We start from the raw sequence: 16,797 nt of genomic DNA on the forward strand, positions 1-16,797 counted from the left end.
CAAGAAGGCATTACGTGATGTTGTAAAAACAGGTAAAACAGACAGTTAATGCTTGTGATGTTTATTGAAATTACTCCTCTTGGTCCCCTTTAACAATGTTCAACTGTTACAGCAACTGTTTGGGATGGTTGGGAACGTTTGCACATCAGTAATACTTAAACAAAAAGGCAGACTGTAAATGTCTGGGACAGATGACTAAGTAAATCCACATTTGTAGCACTAAACCATTAAACAACAGAGTGTGCAGGCTTGTCAAATGTTTAAAATAGTAAACAATGTGATCAAACTTATGGCAGAGCAGGTTGAGACTTTTAACCATCTAAAATAACACATTTTATAGAATATGCAGAGTGCATATTTAACCAAAGCAGTAGTTTCTCCCCGATTTACCCAGAGGAAAAATCTAATTAAGTTAGTTGTCACTGTTTCTTTCAAACTTGATTCACTAAATGAGTAATTTTAGTATTTTTATTATCAATCATTACTTCTCAATCTACACAAGACCTAGCTCCAAGTTAATTTAATAAAAGAGGTTTCCAGACTATCAGTAAAGCAGTGCAGGTGAAGTACACCAAAGCAGACCATTTTAAAAATATTACCCTTCTGGCCATCACTGAAACACCCAAGTACAACCAGGTCTTACAAAAGGAAACTCAGGGAACAAAAGTCTATACAGAATCCGGCTCAATGGACTTTGTGCAGTTTTCATCTAAAAATCAAACTTGTGCCAACTTTGGTGGTATCAGGGTCCTGCTCAATCTCAACAGCCAACAGGGTTACATTATGACCAACAGAAACTAATGCTTAGGTAAAATCTTAAAGTGAGAGACAGAGAGGTACATGGCATCTCTTTTAGCACCATGGCAAATACAAGCCATTGTAAAAGCCAGGCAGATCCCAGCGCACCACAGTGGGTACACTGTGGGCACAATAGTCATATTCATAGACACCTACCCCTACAGCCAGCCTACCTCCCCCACTGTACTCCTCCAAAAACCCATTCACCTTTTTATTAAATAAAACTGGACCAGGAGTGTCCTCTGCTGCCATCGACATGCCATCTAAAAAGATGCGTCTCCCAGTGACAAGGTTCACTCAAACCTTGAACTGACAAAAACAGCCATAAGAGCGCCATCTCCTGGGCCAAAAAACATCAAGTCTGTGGACTAACACGATGCATAAGCACTGTTATGCACTCAGCATATTTCACACCACCATAGTCCAGTGTCAGCCCCAAACTGCATTTAAAACAAGTTTCTGTTGGCTGCAACTGAAGACGAAAAACAGACCTCAGTAACATGAGCAGACACACGTAGCAATTGAGACACCTTTGGGTCAAGATCTAAATGTTCACAGCACTAGTGTTAAAATGCTTCCAATCACTTAAAACTCATGAGCTTTTGTACCAGTAATAAAACAGAAGTCATGAGTATTTGGCACCATCGGTTTGCTCCTGGAGATACACCAAGTATTGAGGCAAAAGTCTTCCATAAAATATTCTTACTCCAGTAATAGAAAAAATGTCTTGAGTCTTTTGAAAGAGACAAAAGACCAGAATGTAAGAGAAAAGTAAACCTCAACACAATCACAAAATGTTAGCCCCCCAAAAGACTGGGACCAGGGAAAAGGCACCACTTGAAAAGTTTCACTGACAAATCTATGCTCACCTCTCAAAGGAAATGATAAACAGAACAGATTGATTCAACTTAGTTTTGTCATATATAATATGTTAAACATATTTAACTAGAAAATGTCTTTATCATTTTAAACTGATAATGTTGGAAACCATTCTTTGCTCTAAAAGACCAACTAATACACTGATCATTGCAGTGACAACTAACTTATTTTTTTTTTTTTAGATTTTTTTTGTTCTTTAACATGTGTTTTGACACATTTTGCATTAAAACATCATTAAAAGGCTGCGGCAAATTGAACACTTGCAGAAAATCTGCAAAAAGAAAATGCATATAGAGTGAAAATCAAGGGACTCTGAGTCAAAGAGGAACCAAATAAGAATGGAGGGTAAACAGAGCACATTTCCAATATTCTTAGGGCACTTGTTTATGGTATTTAATATAGCCAACTCATCTATCAGTGTTATACCTATGTTGGCAGTTTTAATGAGTGTAGATCTGCCAGGAGGACTCAGAGCCCTGTGGTGAAGGTGAAATTGGCTGCAAGCTTGAACCTGCTGCGGGACACTCTCCGGGGGCTGCTGGCTCCCTTTGAGAGAGGCTGCTGTGGTGGGACTGTGTCCTCTGTGTCCCGTGTGTCCCGTGTGTCCCCTGGCTCAGGTGGATCAGATGTCCCTTCAGCTGCTGCTTCAGAACTCTCTGATACACAAACAGGTGAAAGACAGTAATTAGTCAGTTTATTTATTTATACATCAGATAATCCAAATCACAGGTGCTACCAGTTGTGGGTGGCTTTTCCTCAAAATGAATCAAGTCCAACTGAAGAACAGGGTCAGGGTGTAGCTGAGGGGAGGGGAGGCAGGACGGTACAGGTCCGCACAGGAGATCCAGTGGGGAGATCGAAGACAACAGCTCAGCACCACCTGTGAAATTACCAAGATTTTACAGTAAACTTAAAACATGGTAAGAATTTAAAAACACAAATGCTGATTGTAATTTAGAATCTAGTCTAGACTAAATTAACTGCCAAGGCCTATTCTCTTAGTGCTAGATCAAAAATCCAAACTTGTTTGTGTTAAATCACTGGATGTAACACCATAAAAGTTCATCAGATATTCAAACCATTATAACATTATTTGCACAGACATCTCCAGCAAAAGTCCTTCAACATCCTATAACATGCTTGTGTCAATCCTTTCACCAGCCACCCACTGCTCAAAAAGTCCGGAGTACCCTTTAGGCTACAGTACCTGAACTGTGAGAGTCTGAAATCACACTGCTGACAGGACTCTCCCTTGGACTTTCTGTGTTGTCACTGGGCTGTGGGCTGCTGGGGACTGATGTACTTACTCTTGCTGTACATAAAGATATCAGTTCAAATTGCACTTTTTCTTCACAGAATAAATTGATGACATGTTACCATTACCCTTCATATCGTTTTTTAAAACTATAATCCTCTTGTGACTGTGTCCTTTGATCCAGACCACCTGACAACAGTGAAAGAAATCTTTATTTCTGTGATACTTTACCTTAACTTTTCTTTATGAAATCTGTTCTACCTGTGGGATGGCACTGAGCAGCTCATCAATGTTATTGTATCCAAATGACCGTGGCTCAAGGCTGCAGCCTGTAAATTTGTGATAAGCCCCAGGAAACTCAGTCAGGAAGATCTGGTTGTAATGGTAAGTTTGGAGCAGAGCTCGAACATCACGTGCAAACTGATAAAGCCTGGTGAGTCTCACTCTCTCTTGAGTCAAGCTGCTGTCCTCACATTCTTCATTATACAACTGTTATGGCAACAAAATCAGATAATCCTAGTGTCTAGTGATGGGCACTAGACTCATCAAGTATAAAGAAAAGCTGAGATACTGACCTCCACGAGATAAGGCAGGCTCTTAAGGAGCTCACTAAGTGAGAGGAACCCGTATTCACATGGGTTGAGAGACGCTGCATACACACTCATGTACAGATTGCTAACTTCATCCACCTTCAGACCCCTGGACACCTGCTCCTCTTCCTGGGACATGAGCAGAGCCAGGATCTGAGAGGTGAGTGAACGCAGGGACTTCCTGTTGATCAGCTGCACCTCACGCCCCTCACGCCCATCCACCACCTTGAAATAAGGTGCAGGTTTAAAACAAAACAGCAGCAACTCTAACTTAAATGGTTATTGATCATTACCTTGACAACATGGCAGAGCTTTGCAAGCAGAGCAGGAAGGGAGCTGGTATCATAGTCCTGCAGACGGAGCCCATAACCAAAGGTTTTGCTGTATTCTGTCAGCAGTTGGTTCACAGGGAGACTGGAGTTCTTTTGGACTCTGAGCAGTTTGACAAGCTGTGCAGCCAGAGCCTTGATCCGCTCTACTTCTGTCAGTGTGAGCACTTTCTCCTCCCCACACTCTAGCACCTGAACAACAAAAGACAAGATAAAATCAAGCCAATAGGAATAATTATTCTTATGAAATCAACCTCTTATTTGCTTTGGACACCATAAAAAGTGTATAAATATGACTGACCATGAGTATGTCAGGAATTGCCTCGAAGAGCTCCACGAGTTTTGCAAAGCCGTAGTAGCTGAGCTTGCACTGACGTCCAAAATGATGGTGGTATGTGGGAATGAATTTACTGAAGAGCATCCTGCAGTGAGGCTGGTGACGGAGCAGATCTACCACCTCCTTCCCAAACTGCTTGGTGCGGTCTATTTCTTCAGAAGTACGCTCTAACAAAAAAGTGCACGAAAGTGATGAAATGAAAAGTACAACACTTTTTATCACTGGTACCTGTAGGTCATGGTACCTCTTTTGGGAACAGAGATGACAGTGTCTGGGTCCTGGTGTGTAATCGTGATGGTTGTGTCAGGAATTTCATTTAGGAGGTCCATCAAATCACATACACCATAATCAATGACCCGCCAGTCTCTGGAGAAGCACCTAGGAGAGCATGAGGTACCAGTTACAAATCCATTTAAAAAATTCAAGTAAAGAAAGTTACGGTATTGACAGGACGGACCAGTGGTATGCCTGCATGAAGTCCTTGATTGCCACTTGTTTGCTGGCTTGAAATTTGAGCAGTTTGAGTAGATCCTGGGTGAAGCGTTTCACTTGAGCGCGATGTGTTAAAGTGAGCAGCCTCTTTGTTCCCATGCCCAAAATCTAAACAAACATTTACAAACACTGTAAAGAAAGGAACCTTCACCTCATGTTTAATATATTCATCAAAATGAAATATACCTGAAGCACATGTGGTACTGCCTCAAGCAGCTCCAACAGTTTGGAGTAACCATAGTCTGAGACGCGACACTGTTTGGCGAAGTGATGGTGGTATGAGGGGATGAACTTGCTGATGGGCATAATGCAGGACGCCTGGCTCTTTAAAAGGTCAGTTATCTCACGACTGAACTGAATGAGCTGAGGGTTACCCACTGGACTCTTGCAGCGCTGTATCCATGGCTCTGCAAAGACAGCAGATTAAAAACAGCACAGCATTCTGATGTTAACCAGTGATGTATAATTTATACCACTGTTGGGCACCGGTGGTTTATTATGAATCCACTTGATGATTTTGAAGCCATTCTGAGCTGTGACTATTGTGATACTGGGAACACAGGTTATGAGATGCTCCAAAGAAACACCCCCCTCTAGTGTCTCATTTCCCAACTGCAGGTGGCCAAATTTAGCAGCATAGCAATCTGGAAAACTGGAAAGTACAAAACAATTATGATATCAGCTTGTAACAGCTGACCTTGTGACGTACAATGTAAAGAGACATTGGCCCATTACAAAACCACTTCCTCCACAAACACTTTTATTTTAATTATCCTTGCAATTGTGTTTTGCAAGCATAGGTCTATATAATGTTGTACTGTGTTTGATCAATTACTTTTACCTAAGCAGTGGAAGGGTGCCCTCATGAGAATGCAACAAAGTGTGGACATCAGAGGTTAAAGTGCTCACAGATAACACCACAAATGGGATTTTGTAGGCATCAGGATCAAAATCAGCTTCACTAAAAATTCACAAACCAAAAAAAATTACTTAGATGAATTAGTATAAAAATATAGGACACATTTTGCAGAGACTAACCTGAAGTCTTGTTGTGCAAAGTGCTGTCTGCAGACTGGCTCATGATACTCCAGCTCTTCAAACACAACGGGACTGCCACTCGCTGAGGACGATCCTTCCTGAGACTGAGAGGACCCCAGTGGGCTCTGACGCATCTGGCTGCTGTTTAAAAGGCAAACAAGCCGCGACCCTCCCTGTTCACGTACAGAAACCACTTCAGGCAGTCTATACAGATCTCCAATTATGAGCTTTTTCGTGTACCTGAGGAGAAAATATTTTAAATTACACAACAAACACTCAAACCAGAGGAAAAATGGCTCTATAGTGAGAAGACAGTTTACTTTTTCTCATAGATTTCAGTGAATTTGAAAAGTGGAAGGCAATTGGCAGGTGCATCCTGGAGAATACTTATAATCTCACTGCTGCACAAAAAAAGGAGAAAATTACATTTTCCCAGAGAAACATTTATTTAATTAATGTGCTATGCCAGTACTTTTACCTGAGCATGGCCAGAGACTTGTTGCCACCTCCAGTGACCAAAGACACTTGAATACGTTTGCCTCCAATTTTATAGCGGTGCAGACCACTAATTGCACTGATGGCATCCTGTAAAGATACCATTTGTACTGTGGCTTTTAGCTGATAATCTGTGTGAGGGCTCAGTTCCACCGATTTGACCTGGTATTGAAAGTGAGAGGCATAGATTAAATTAGGACATTATATAAGTAAGGTGAAACCTACGGTCACAAACCTGTCCATATCTAGAGAATGTGTCATGAAGAGTCTGCTGGAGATCCTTACGAGACATCCTATAATCCAGATTGGCTGCTTGGACCTCAGCTCCATCAGAGAAAGGTTCCGGAGAAGTTTCAGAACACGGACTACGAGGAGGCGCAAGCAAGGGTGAAGAGCGGCTTGAGAAGCAGGGAGACGCACTCCTTTTATAAAAAGATACAGTGGGTAAAAAAGGAACGGTTTATTTTACCTTTAATATGGAACTTAATGAACACTCACCTTGAAGACCATGATCCCTGTGAAAGCACAAGGGGACTGAAGCTCCGCTGCAGATTCAGTTTGCTGAAAGCTGAGGGTGTGCTGATCTGAAACTCCCCCATGGTCCTCTCCCTTTCAATGGGGAACTCATTTGTGCTTCGAGGGCTTGAACCATCTCTTCTGTAGAGTAATATTTTTGGTAAAAGTTATTGAACACATCCTGTATAAAAATTCTCTCCCATACCTCCTTCTGTACATAGACTCTCCAGCGAGGGCAGGCTTGGGGACTTGACTTAGCGCTCCTGCCTCATTGCGACGAGGTGAGGAAGACGTGGCACGTGGGCCTTTGTCTGGAAAGACAGGCTTACCATCTACACAGCTCACCTCCTAAGCAAGAATATATGAATATATAAATATATGAATCAATCAACACTTTAAAAAACCATTAATTTGTTCTGTTTTGTGTAGTGCAAGGTATGGTTATAAGACATAATGGCCCATGCAGCATGCAGCAGCTCTTTGCAAGGTTCTACAGCCCAGTTTAAAGTTTACTCACACTCTCAAAACTACCCACATACAGGTTTCCTCAATAATGTACATGGAAACATGGCACACATGATGAACAAACAGAACACAAAAGCATGAATGTTAATTTACACATTGATCTAAGCATAACAAATGACACAGAAAAATGAGACAATACAGCGACTACTGAAGCTACATGCAAGCACAAGCAGAGGGCGAGCAATAGAGCTACAAATAGTTAGTTAAGCCGCATTTAGTAAGACATTGGCATTTAAAAAAAAAAAGAAAAAACTGCAGCCTACATAAGAACATAGCGCAATGAAGCTGAAGGGGAAGCAGGCACTGGCGGGTGTCCTGACCTGAAGAGCTGTGAATGGTGCACCATGGGGAGGCCCACTGCACCCTCTCCTGGGGCTGCAGGGCTGTTCAGGCACCGGGCGGGCGGCTCGGATGCGTGGCCTCCTGGGTGATCTGGTTTTTTCCAGGGATAGAAAAGGTGAGGAGGAAAAGTGTGGGGCAAACAATGGGTTGTGGACTGGGAAGGGCTGAGGCAGAGCCTGAAGAACTTGATGGAAGTAAGCCTGAAAATTGTGATCAGGTCTGGGCTGACCAGGCCAAGGTGAGAAGGACGCGCTGATGCGACGGCCAAAGACATCTTCATTCTCCATTCGTTTAGATGCACGTGCGGCAGCGGCAGGACTGCCAAAACGCAGGACTGCTGTACCGTGAGACACACCCAGCACTTTGCCACCACAGTTAGCAGATAACCGGCGGAGCCGCAGTTTCACAGCATTGAGTTGACTCTTGTCACGGGCGATGGGAAGGTTGTGCACATAGAGGAGGCTGAAAGTGGGCTGAAGGAAGGAAAACTCTGTCTGGTTTGTATGATTTTCAATCAGGCAATAACAGCAGCAGCACTTGAATGCATCAAACAACCAACAGCATACCATCTGCTTCAATCTGGTGCAAAACTTGTATTTTATTAAATAGAAATATACTACTGCATACCTTTTCGTTGACCATTCGAGGTGGTAAATCGGCACTGAGCTCCTGAAAGGCCACGTGGCAGTTGGCGTGCTGCAGAAGAGCGGGCGAGGCATGATTATGGACAAGGATCACCTGGAAACCATGGCGATGGCGCAGATCACTCAGCTCACTGGCAAAGTTCACATCAGCTAATAAAAAAACCAAACATCAGCACAATGTCAAAGGTTTATTAACTTCAATAAATATTAGTCTACAAGCTACTCACAGGATACCAATACAACTGTAGCAGGTGCAGTGTGGGTCTCAGCAAAGCGTCGCAGACTTTGACGAAGCTTGTCATCAGCAGCATTTTTGGCTGTGGCATTAATATGGGCAACTGTGACCTGGAAAATTTAATTGTTAACCCAAGCACATAAAATGGTAAGATCAGGAGTTATGTGGGCGAATCGTGCATCATGTTGTACCTGGCAGTTATTGAGCTCTTGGATGACAGATTTACTCTCTTTACTGATATCACACACACAGATGAACTCTGCCTCACGGTGACCCTGGAAAAAGCGGCTGCGTATTCGTTCCACCACAGCAGCTGCAGAGCGCCCAGTGGGAACGCTACAGTTTTCAATATCCCAGAATACCCCAACAGGAGGGATATTTTCAGGACCACCAATTTCAGGAGAACCTGAAAGATAAAAATAAAATAGATAAGGAACATATGCCCAAATAGTTACCCAGTAAATCCAAATAACATCACTGACCATATTTCTGTCCCGTTTCTGCAGATGTACTACAACCATTACAAATAGGGATGGGAGTGGTCTGGGGAAGAGGAACACTGGGCCACCCTTTGTCTGATTCAGGCACTACATGTGTTGCAGTCTAACAAAGAAGCAAAAATCATAAAAATGAACTGAATAATACAAAAGCCATGCGGCATCTGAGTACAATAAGCAATGAGCATTGTGGACTTGTATGACACCAATAAACAGCTAGTACAATCTGCACCACAAGCCTCATTATTGCACACAATATTCACTAATACCATTGTGAGCTACAGCTAAAATTGTATGAAAATGTACTAACCTTCAGCAAGCACTCTTGGCAGTGCTGTGCCCCCTTCACACCAACCGTGCGTTCTACATTTAGGTGCATAGGTATAGAGCAAAAGTGTGATGAGGTGGTGGTAGTGGATATAGTGGTGGTGGTATGTTCACCCAGTTTTGTGCTTCTTTGGGCTCTCCTGGTCAAAGGGCTGCAGTCTACACCACAGGGGTAGTAGCCAGAAGAAGCCAAGCAGGAGCCATGCAAAGGTGTATAAGTAGCGGGAAGAGAGGAGACTGGAGGAGTTGAAGAGGGAAACTGGTTGGTCTGGCTGCAGGACAGAGGTAGCGATGGGTAGGAGTGGAGCAGTTCTGAACAGCCAGGTGCATATGGATGTAATGATACAGGTTGTGAGGTAGCAACAGAAGAAGGTAACTGGGATGTGTAACTATGACTGCTCCACGTAGCTAAAGATTCATCATGGTTTCCACTGCTTAAATTTAGTTTATATTGAACAGATGATGGCATAGAACAAGGCCCAGAGCTGTAAACTTTACTGTTAGGGCTGTGTACTCCCAAAGAGCTTGAAGCCATGTAAAAGGAGAGGGGACCCTCGATGCTACTGCTATTGCCAACACCAGCTCCACCACCTACAGTGTTATAGCGCCCTGTGCCACAATATTCACAATAGGAGCAAGTGCTTACATTGGGGCTAGATCCCTGTTGCTGCTGGGACAGTGGTGGTGGGGCTGGCTGCTGAGGAATCGAAGGAGGCGGAGGCAAGCAAGGTGGAGGAATGGGGAGAGGGGCGAGAGAGAAGCGCTGGGGAGGCTGGGGAGAGGTATTGTGATGCAGAGGAGGAGGAGGAGGAGGGACATCTTTTAGATCCAGCACAGGCTTTCTGCTCTCCATGTAACTTCTCTGAAAAAGACAATACAGCCATGACTTTTATAATCATCATTACACAATGTAATGACAGAATTAAAAATATATTTCGTAAAAATAATATATTCAAATAGTCCAGTGAGGTTCATTTGGTTTTTAAAGAATTTATTAGTATAAATTATGATCATGTAATGGTAGCATGACTTGTCTGGTTTCTGAGTCTGAGGAAGACTGTGAGTGATCAGTGAAAACTGTCAGGTATGAAAACAACTAAACTTTGGTCAGAAAAAAAGTCTACTATAATAAATCTCCAAGGATTCATGATGACAACTCAGTGACAAGACAATTTTCTTTTAACACAAGCAAGGTTTAGATAAATGCTTATCATAAGCAATGGCCTTGTCCCTGTTCATATCACCAATGTTTTGACTCTTATAATGTAGTCACATTCAGCAATGTGCACTACTTTAAATGTGTATCTTGATGTTAATGCTACTGTTACCAACAAGTGAATAACAGTGATATGCAGACATCTAAATCACATTATTTCTCTGGGTTAGGGACAGGGTAAAATGCAGCCACATAGAACACATACGGGCGAGACTGTGAGCCCCTGCAGCCCTGCTGTTGCATGGGGGCTCATAAAGATAACGCTATGCTGACCAGAAGAGGATCCTCCCTCATACATACATTTACACACACACTATAAAAACTGTTAACACACACATCTCAGGGCTCTCCCCCTGTCCTTCCTGAGAGACCCTGTAACTATGCTGCTCTTTGGACTAGTTGAGCTGTTACTTTAATTATGTAAGACTTAATAAATCCTTCTGACTTTACATTTCAGATTTATGGTGCTCTTTGATGCTTACATCAGAAATTAACATTCTTGAATGCTAAAAGTGAAGCACTTTTCAGCTCCGACAAATTATTTGATTCATGTCCAGGTGCATTTTCACTGAAGATATAGTCCCTGTATTTAGTAAATAAAGCACATCTGGAAACAGGAAAACATGAATATTTATAAAATTTGAGAGAAAACTGAGAGAAGCTGCATCCTTGATGTTCCAACTCACTTCTTTATCAGTGTTGGTAGATGGTGTTACATTATAGGAAAAGCAGTCTTTGAGTTTCCACAGCAAAGTTGAGGCTTCTGTTTTGCTCGGGCCAAGCCATGGGTAGGGTCTAGAGCTGCATATGGATCCCTCTTTTCCCAGTCCTTCCATCATTCATCCCAAAACGGTCCTTCTCCTCAAATTCGGTCCTCTTCTCTCTCATGTCTTCATTAAAATACAAAAGCACAACATACAGTCGATCAATAAACAAGACTTTTACATGGTGGCCCAATCGACCTCTCAGTTTGGGTCAGTCAACTTGTTGTTTGTTGTCTTTTAGCCAATTGACGTTACAGGATTATTGATGTCTTTTGCATCAAGTAGCTAGGCACAAACGGAGTACAATTTACATCTGACAAATGTTTACTTTGATGAGCAAAAGTCGCTAACGTTTGATACTTCAATTACATACGTTTCGCTCGCCGTGGTTACATGACAAGCTCGAAGCTAACCAAAGGCATCATCAACAATTAAGCTACACTGTTTTACAGATATTCGAAGTAAGATATCTGATTGTCAGTTAGTAAAATTAAAGCGACAATAATCTAAAACTGTGAAATATTTTTCTACCTGGTGTCGTTACATTTCCCCCATGGACCGTCTCCCTCTGTTTGTCCCCAGAAACACGAATCTTTTTGTAACCTACACACTGCCGCAAATGAGTCGCAGCTGTCGAAAAAATATTGAGCCTGGCAGCGCCAGTCTGTTGCACTGCAATTACTAATAATGTAATAAATCATCCGCAACACCATAATATAACCTTAAACATCCAAATTCAGTTAGCTTATTTAATTTACCTTTATTATAAATGTAAAGGAGTATACAAAAACAAATGAAAGCTAACTATTTGTCCTATGGTCTGGGAAAAATGTGCAAACCCCCAATTTTTTCTAGTCTATCGAGTCCAATAACCTGATAAAAAAAATTTGTGTATGTAAATAACATGGACGTATGACGGCAAAATACGTCTAAAATATATCGTGGTTTAGAACAATGGCAGCCCCTAGTGGTCGACAGGGAGACTGCGCCCCCCTGTTGCCAAAGCTCTGTGACTGACGGGACAGCAGCAGGGTTACTATCATGGTCTTTGTCAGCGGCGAATGATCACTACTCTGCTAGTCTTCGCGGTCGGAGGCTTTCTATTTAATTATCACTATAAATATAGGCTAGTTGCGAGATGGTGAATTGAACCACAAGTTAACCCTTTATTCAATTTACCAAAAAAGCCGGCTTTTGTTCATACTTGGCATGGCGATCGCGCACGTAGCCACCGAATATGTCTTTAGCGATTTCTTATTGAAAGATCCAACAGAGGGACAGAGTAACAAATACAAAGGTGTGCGCCTGGAACTCGCTGTGGACAAAATAGTCACGTTTCTTTCCGTGGGGCTACCTTTATTTCTCATCTCTCTCGCCTTTGCTCAAGAGGTGTCCGTGGGTGAGTTGTGTTTACAATTTATTTTTGGATGTCAATAGAAATACTTATGTTTTCATTCACACTACAAATTGGGATGGCCAAACAGGACATAGTGGACATTGAGGACATGGACATGTGAGTTGATGCGCGACTCCACCCTTCACTGCATCACACCCAGACAGACACCGCTGCTGATGTTGATAAAGATGATACCAGGTTCACATAAACACAAAAGCTTTTGCTGAAAGTAACTGGTGACATATGCGCATAGGTTCGTTGTTCATTTGGAGATCTGTAATCCTCTTAAAACTACAGCCACCCTGTCTGTTATTGTCAAAGTGTAATTTTGTTCTCTGAGGAGAACCACTTCTAACAGTGTATGATGGGGAAATAAGTGACATTATGACTTGCATATAACAACCACATTAAAAACTTCTTCTGATCAAACAAACTTAACCAAAATACAATACTAATCTCTCTCTATATATTTTTAAAGTTCATAGGGGAATGTGCAACTCTGTCAGTTCAAACTCTCCATGAATCAGAAATAGACTGCTATAGAGTATTGACTATTTCTTTATGTACAAACTAGGTCATGCTGTTGCAGTGGAGCAGGATTGGTATGTGTTGTGTCCATGGTCATATGACTTGTTATTTTCTATTTGTAAGTCTCTATATTGCTACTGACAAAAACTCACAACAACAATGATCACATGAGTCATGATTGAATTATTCATGTTTGATTGAATCTCTTTTATAGAGAAGAAAGGAGGAAAAACAGCATAAGTAAATTGTCTACCTTGTGCACTGGAATGTAGAATTTTGTAAGAAGATAGTATCAATGTATTGGTTTATATTGCATCTTCCAGGTACACAGATCAGTTGCTTTGCTCCAACAAACTTCTCCTGGAGACAAGCATATTATGTTGACTCATTTTGTTGGGCAGCAGTACAGCAGCAATCTGAGAGCACTCCACTATGGTTACATAAGGTACTGCCATCACTACATCTGAAATAATTAAAAACGCATTACTGTAATACAACTGAATAATAATAATAATAATAATAATAATTGTTTTCTTATATTCTTTTTAGTTTTTCCCATACATCCTGCTCTTAGTTGCTGTCCTCATGTACATCCCTGCTCTGTTTTGGAGGTTCACAGCTGCACCACACCTTTCCTCAGACCTCAGTTTCATCATGGAGGAGCTGGACCGTTTTTATAATCGCTCAATTCGTTTAGCCAAGAATCTTGCTTCTTTAGATGGCAAGGAGGGAACTGATGACTCTCAAAGGTAGGGTGTAGACATGTTTAATCAATTTGCATACATAGATAAAACAAACAACAATACAACATACGATTTTTTTTGTATGTATGTGATTTATGTAATCTATATCAAATTTTTATATTTGTATCCATTCAAGTTAGTCAAATGTGCATGTAGATTTAATATACCAAAATATTCAATTTATATTTGCTCACTACATCAAAATTTGGACTAAACTGGGGCAAAATTTGACTCTACACATCCTAAAATATGAAAAGCTTATTTTTTGCAAGTTATTAGTGTTATCTATTCACAATTTACCATTGTTATTACTTAACTCAAGTGTTAAGTTTGTCTAACTGACCATATTGTATGTGTAATACTTGTCATAAATCATCTATTTCATATGAATGTGCTTAAGTAAGCCTATATGTGTGATGTTATATTTGCATAGTACCAGAACATCCTAATCCCTAGTTTTCATTTAACATTTTTCCAGCTGTCATAAGTTCTTTACAATGATATGTATGTTTTTTTTTTACCACAGTGCCTTGGACCTGACAGAAGGCTGCTTCAAATACCCATTAGTGGAGCATTATCTCAAGACCAAGCGCTTCTCTCGCTGCCTTGTGGTCAGATACTTGGCCTGCCGTGGTCTCACCCTGCTAATTCTGCTGTTAGCCTGCATTTACCTCGGTTACTACATCCAGCTGGCCTCCCTCACAGATGAGTTTCCTTGTGATTTGAGAAAAGGCTTACTTCAAAATGACAGCTTTGTACCCTCAGCAGTGCAGTGCAAGCTTGTGGCAGTGGGTGTGTTCAGGCTACTCAGCTACATCAACCTGGTAGTCTACATCCTCCTGGCTCCTCTGGTGATATATGCTGCAATCGGACCAGCACGGCAGAGTTCGGGCTTCCTCCAGCCTTACGATATGCTCCCTGGGTTTGGCTCTTTAGGAGTGGTTACCCCAGTTTACAATGATCTGAGCATATATTTACTATTTCTGCAGGAGAATCTGAGCCAGCTGAAGTCATATAAGTGTCTACAGGTAGGTTGCATTGAAATATAAATCTGAAATTCAACTGTTCACTGTCAGCAAAGTTCAAAAAGTTCAAGTTCAAAGTTCAAAAAAGCTGATTGTCAACTCTTCATATGAAACATATGAAGAATCGAAATTGTGTTTCTCACCTCTAAGTGTATAAATAAATAATAATAAATGGAAAAGTCCAAGGGGAGAATTGAATATCCTGACAGTTTGGTGGATGAAGCTGTTGGTGGATTTGGTGGTGCAGGAACGGAGGCTCTTGTACCTCCTCCTGGAGGACAGGAGGCTGAACAGATTGTGTGTGAGGTGATTTGCATCACACAATTGTGATGGCTTTGTGGGTGAGGTGGGTGGTCTATGTGTCTTGCAGTGAGGGGAGTGGTGCACCAATGATCTTCCTGACTCTGTTCACTATGCAGAGCTCTTCTGTTGTAGTCAGTGCAGCTTCTGCTCCACACAGTGATGCTGTTGGAAAGGATGCTCTCAGTGGTTCCTCTGTAGAATGTGGTCATGATGGGTGGTGAGGCACTTGCCTGCTTGAGTTTTCTCAGGAAGTAGAGGCGCTGCTGGGCTTTCTTCAGTGGCACATACCTTAGAATAGAGATGTAATACAGTTTAAAACCACTTTCACAGTACATCACAGTAGAAATATTGCAAGTGTAGACTCATATATTTATGTTCTTCATAGTGACTTCTGCATAATTATCAGCATATTTCAAAATATTGTACATATTGCCTGCACTGACAAAATGTTTTTAGACTTTTGGTATTTTTACATTACAATAATTGCAATATAATAATTTGTTGTCATATCAGAATATGAACATTTAGTCCTTAAAGTGGATGTATTTGAGGCAGACAAAGAAAAATAAGTAACCTGAGATGGATAGAGAACTGGGTCAGAGCATCTTGTGAAAGTGTTCAGAATCTGTGTAGCTAGTCTGACAGAAAAACTATAATAATTTTATACAGTGGTTGTGTTTTACATTATTATGTGTGCACTCTTTCTCTTGCATATTATTATGCATATTATTACAGGTACTGGAGTTGTTACAAAAATCAAGCGATGAAGGATTTGACACCATGTGCTTGTTGCAAACTCTGGGTCAAGTGAAGACAGATGTGGTTGACAGTCAGAAGGGGATGTGTATGCTCAAGAATGAAGTGAAAGACAATAAAAAAGTTGAAGAAAATTAAAAGTAAGTAGACATAAAATATCTAAAATACTATACAGTACAAATTATAACATCTAATTATTAATATATTTATTTTTGCAGACAACTCTGGTATGCTGAAACAAGACTAATGAAGTCCTTGATTTGATTGTGTTTGATTGAAAGATTGTTAGACTCTAACTAATATTTTCTGATATTTTTGTATTGTTCCCATGTTTTTTGTTATCTCAATGTTTTTGGTTTTTTTTTTTACGAAAATGAATTTTCTATGTTTTCTCATATGCAGATCCTTAAAAGCAAAAAGCATCAATTTAATGGTTTATACTAATATTATCTCAGGAATACTAACACAACTTTAATTAACTTGTCTGGGACAGTTTTGCATGTTAGTATGTTATCTCAATAACTCAGTAAATGGTGCAAACTCTGTATATTTCAACATAACATTTTGCACATGTTTTGTCACTGCCATTTATTGCATTTTATAACAATAACAAATCTTCATTCATGTAAAGATATTCAGCAATGAAAAAGATCTCGCTAATACTGTCAATGTTCAATTACTTCCGACTACCTCATATTACTTTCACATTTGGTTTATTCCTACTAATAAAGGCAAATAAAATATATGTGTGCAATTGTCACTGAATT

The 16,797-nt window shown here is 40.9% G+C and overlaps 2 protein-coding genes across 4 annotated transcripts; one reads left to right on the forward strand and one right to left on the reverse strand.

Moving 5' to 3' along the window:
- Positions 1-45: 45 nt before the first annotated feature.
- LOC110175728 (meiosis regulator and mRNA stability factor 1) lies at positions 46-11,948 on the reverse strand. 3 transcript variants are annotated; one of them, XM_020941937.2, is made up of 27 exons: positions 11,811-11,948; positions 11,202-11,405; positions 9,283-10,161; positions 8,958-9,078; positions 8,667-8,881; positions 8,468-8,585; positions 8,224-8,390; positions 7,575-8,069; positions 6,935-7,077; positions 6,712-6,870; positions 6,449-6,635; positions 6,197-6,375; positions 6,039-6,116; positions 5,719-5,958; positions 5,522-5,641; positions 5,154-5,332; positions 4,867-5,087; positions 4,646-4,788; positions 4,433-4,566; positions 4,153-4,355; positions 3,816-4,043; positions 3,508-3,747; positions 3,194-3,421; positions 3,061-3,121; positions 2,885-2,989; positions 2,414-2,557; positions 46-2,333 (listed from the first exon to the last, which is right to left on the reverse strand). In XM_020941937.2, the coding sequence occupies exons 2-27, from the start codon at positions 11,352-11,354 to the stop codon at positions 2,146-2,148; spliced, it is 5,328 nt and encodes a 1,775-aa protein (XP_020797596.2). In that variant the 5' UTR covers positions 11,355-11,405; positions 11,811-11,948; the 3' UTR covers positions 46-2,145. The 3 variants fall into 3 exon arrangements, with proteins under 3 accessions (XP_020797596.2, XP_020797595.2, XP_055013868.1); XM_020941936.2 differs by having other exon boundaries at positions 6,039-6,119; XM_055157893.1 differs by lacking the exon at positions 2,885-2,989 and having other exon boundaries at positions 6,039-6,119.
- Positions 11,949-12,310: 362 nt separating this feature from the next.
- Positions 12,311-16,711, forward strand: LOC110175686 (pannexin-1). The gene is made up of 6 exons (XM_020941888.2): positions 12,311-12,678; positions 13,527-13,648; positions 13,753-13,952; positions 14,473-14,974; positions 16,010-16,170; positions 16,249-16,711. Exons 1-5 carry the CDS (start codon positions 12,489-12,491, stop codon positions 16,166-16,168), a joined length of 1,173 nt encoding a protein of 390 aa, XP_020797547.1. The 5' UTR covers positions 12,311-12,488; the 3' UTR covers positions 16,169-16,170; positions 16,249-16,711.
- The last annotated feature ends 86 nt before the right edge of the window (positions 16,712-16,797 follow it).

Source organism: Boleophthalmus pectinirostris, unplaced genomic scaffold (assembly GCF_026225935.1).
Source record: "Boleophthalmus pectinirostris isolate CB_2022bp ecotype Guang Dong unplaced genomic scaffold, ASM2622593v1 HiC_scaffold_22, whole genome shotgun sequence".
In the NCBI taxonomy this organism is placed as follows: Eukaryota; Metazoa; Chordata; class Actinopteri; order Gobiiformes; family Gobiidae; genus Boleophthalmus; species Boleophthalmus pectinirostris.

What these genes read in the sequence shown, in the direction of transcription:
- LOC110175728 (XM_020941936.2), bottom strand. Translation starts at nt 11,354, where the DNA reads ATGATGGAAGGACTGGGAAAAGAGGGATCCATATGCAGCTCTAGACCC. An exon ending in TTCATGCAGGCATACCACTG is followed by an intron (nt 4,567 to 4,645) that starts GTCCGTCCTGTC and finishes ATGCTCTCCTAG; the next exon opens with GTGCTTCTCCAGAGACTGGC. An exon ending in GGAAAAGCCACCCACAACTG is followed by an intron (nt 2,334 to 2,413) that starts GTAGCACCTGTG and finishes TTTGTGTATCAG; the next exon opens with AGAGTTCTGAAGCAGCAGCT.
- LOC110175686 (XM_020941888.2), top strand. Translation starts at nt 12,489, where the DNA reads ATGGCGATCGCGCACGTAGCCACCGAATATGTCTTTAGCGATTTCTTA. An exon ending in CTCCACTATGGTTACATAAG is followed by an intron (nt 13,649 to 13,752) that starts GTACTGCCATCA and finishes TATTCTTTTTAG; the next exon opens with TTTTTCCCATACATCCTGCT. An exon ending in AGTCATATAAGTGTCTACAG is followed by an intron (nt 14,975 to 16,009) that starts GTAGGTTGCATT and finishes ATATTATTACAG; the next exon opens with GTACTGGAGTTGTTACAAAA.